Here is a 2322-nt window from a genome sequence, read left to right as displayed (position 1 = left end):
GTTTTGGTCCTTATTGCATGTTTAATTTTTGTAAGTTCTACCTAAATTATTATTATACGATTCAGTCTCAATATTTAATGAAGAAGTATTTTACTCAAGTACCGAAATCAAGTTTAGCCCCTCATAGTCATAGTCAATCTAATCAAAAAGAAATACCAATCATTCAGAAGTATCATTAGATTCTTCTCAAGAATTTGATTTGAGTTCTTTAAAGTTTGATCCTGGAGAAAGAACATCAATATTGAGCTATCATCCAAATCATCATGATGTTATTAGAAGAGCATACCTTTTGAATGGTCCTTGTCAACCTCGTCTGGCGGTGCATGAGTATCCTCAAACAAATATTTCTGGATCAATGCGTCGTTTTAATCATGAATGGTTTGATGATATAGATCATGATTGGTTGGAGTATAGTGTTAGTAAAGATGTTGTCTATTGTTTGTATTGTTATCTATTTAAAGATCATAACACTAATCAAGGAGGAGGGGAAACATTTTCAACTATAGGATTTAAGAGTTGGAACAAAAAGGGTGGTCTTGACAAACATATTGGTCTACCGAATAGCATACATAATCGGTCAAAAAAAATGTCAAGATTTACTACGACAACAATAGTCTATTCAATTTGCATTTGAGAGGCAATCTAATCAACTCAAGCATCGATATTTGATGCGCTTAAGTGCGTCGGTAGATGTAGTAAGACTTCTCATAAGTCGGGATTTGCATTTCGAGGTCATGGTAAATCTAAATCATCACTTTGTAGGGGTAACTTTCTTGAAATTATCTCATGGTATGCAAAAAAATGTGATAAAATTCGTAATTATGTTTTGGAACATGCTCCTTCAAATGATCAAATGACTTCTCCAATGATTCAAAAAGATATTGTGAGTGCATATAAGATAGAGACCGTTAAAGCTATTCTTGAGGAATTAAATGGTGACTACTTTACTTTACTAGTTGATGAATCATTTGATGTGTCACACAAGGAGCAAATGGCTATTGTATTTCGATATATTGATAGAAAGGGATTTGTAATGGAGCGACTTATTGACATTGTTCGTGTTCAAGATACTAGTGCTTCATCTTTAAAGGAGGCAATTTTTAATTTACTTGCTCAACATTTTTTGAGTCCATCAAGTATGCGTGGACAATGTTACGATGGGGCAAGTAATATGCAAGGTGAGATCAATGGCCTTAAAATGTTGATTAGACGAGAAAGTAAATCGGCTCATTCCATCCATTGTTTTGCTCATCAACTTCAACTAACTCTTGTTGGGGTCTCTAAAAAGTGTGTTGAAGTGGGAAAACTTGTAGTATTGATCTCAAATATTTTTAATGTATTGGGATTTTCTTTTAAGCGTATCGATATTTTACGAGATTCTCAAAAATCAACAATTCAAGTGGCATTAGATATGGGTGAACTTACAACCGGTAGGGGCATGAATCAACAACTTGGTCTTTCAAGAGCTTGTGATACTCATTGGGGATCTCATTATAAATCCTTTAATAATTTTATTATTATGTTTGGCTCTATTCTTGAGGTTCTTGAATCACTTGCTCTTGATGCAAGGAGTATGGATGAAAGAGCCAAGGCAATGGGACATCTTGAAGCTTGTCAAACATTTGAGATTGCGTTTATGTTGCATTTGATGAGAGATGTCTTAGCAATCACAAATGATTTTAATAAATGCTTACAAAAAAAAAAAGCAAGATATTGCAAATGCCATGCTACTTGTTGAAGTAGCAAAGAGAAGGTTGCAAGTCTTAAGAGATGATGAATGGGATTCTATTATTGCCAAGGTATCTACATTTTGTATCAAGCATGATGTTTTGATACCTAACTTTGAGGAGCCATATGTTAGCTCTTTAAGATCACGACGGAAACTTGCTAACTATACAATCTTACATCATTATCGTATTGAAGTGTTTTGAAATATCATTGATTGACAACTTCAAGAACTTAATGATCGTTTTGATGAGGTGACTACCGATTTGCTCCATGGAATTGCTTGTTTGAATCCAATTAACTCATTTTCAAGTTTTGACTTAAGAAAAGTAATGAGAATGGCTGAATTATATCCAGATGACTTTGATGAATCCAATATGAGTATTCTTGAGAATCAACTTGCAAGTTACATCATTGATGTTCGTGATGTTGATGAAAGGTTCTCCGATCTAAATGGTCTTTGTGATCTTTCCAAAAGATTAGTTAAGACAAAGAAACATTCAAATTATCCTTTGGTATTTCGCTTAGTGAAACTTGCTCTACTTTTACCAATGTCACTGCCTCCGTTGAAAGAGCTTTTTCGGCAATGAAGTTTAT

General features: G+C 33.9%; 1 protein-coding gene across 1 annotated transcript; it reads left to right on the top strand.

The window, feature by feature from the left end:
• Nucleotides 1-853: 853 nt before the first annotated feature.
• Nucleotides 854-1738, top strand: LOC125825458 (uncharacterized). Its single transcript, XM_049504794.1, has one exon. It carries the CDS (start codon nt 854-856, stop codon nt 1736-1738), a length of 885 nt encoding a protein of 294 aa, XP_049360751.1.
• The last annotated feature ends 584 nt before the right edge of the window (nt 1739-2322 follow it).

Source organism: Solanum verrucosum, unplaced genomic scaffold (genome assembly GCF_900185275.1).
Source record: "Solanum verrucosum unplaced genomic scaffold, falcon-dt-bn FXZP01000101.1, whole genome shotgun sequence".
In the NCBI taxonomy this organism is placed as follows: domain Eukaryota; kingdom Viridiplantae; phylum Streptophyta; class Magnoliopsida; order Solanales; family Solanaceae; genus Solanum; species Solanum verrucosum.
The sequence above is the reverse complement of the archived record's forward strand: the minus strand, read 5'-3'. Positions and strand labels throughout refer to the sequence as shown.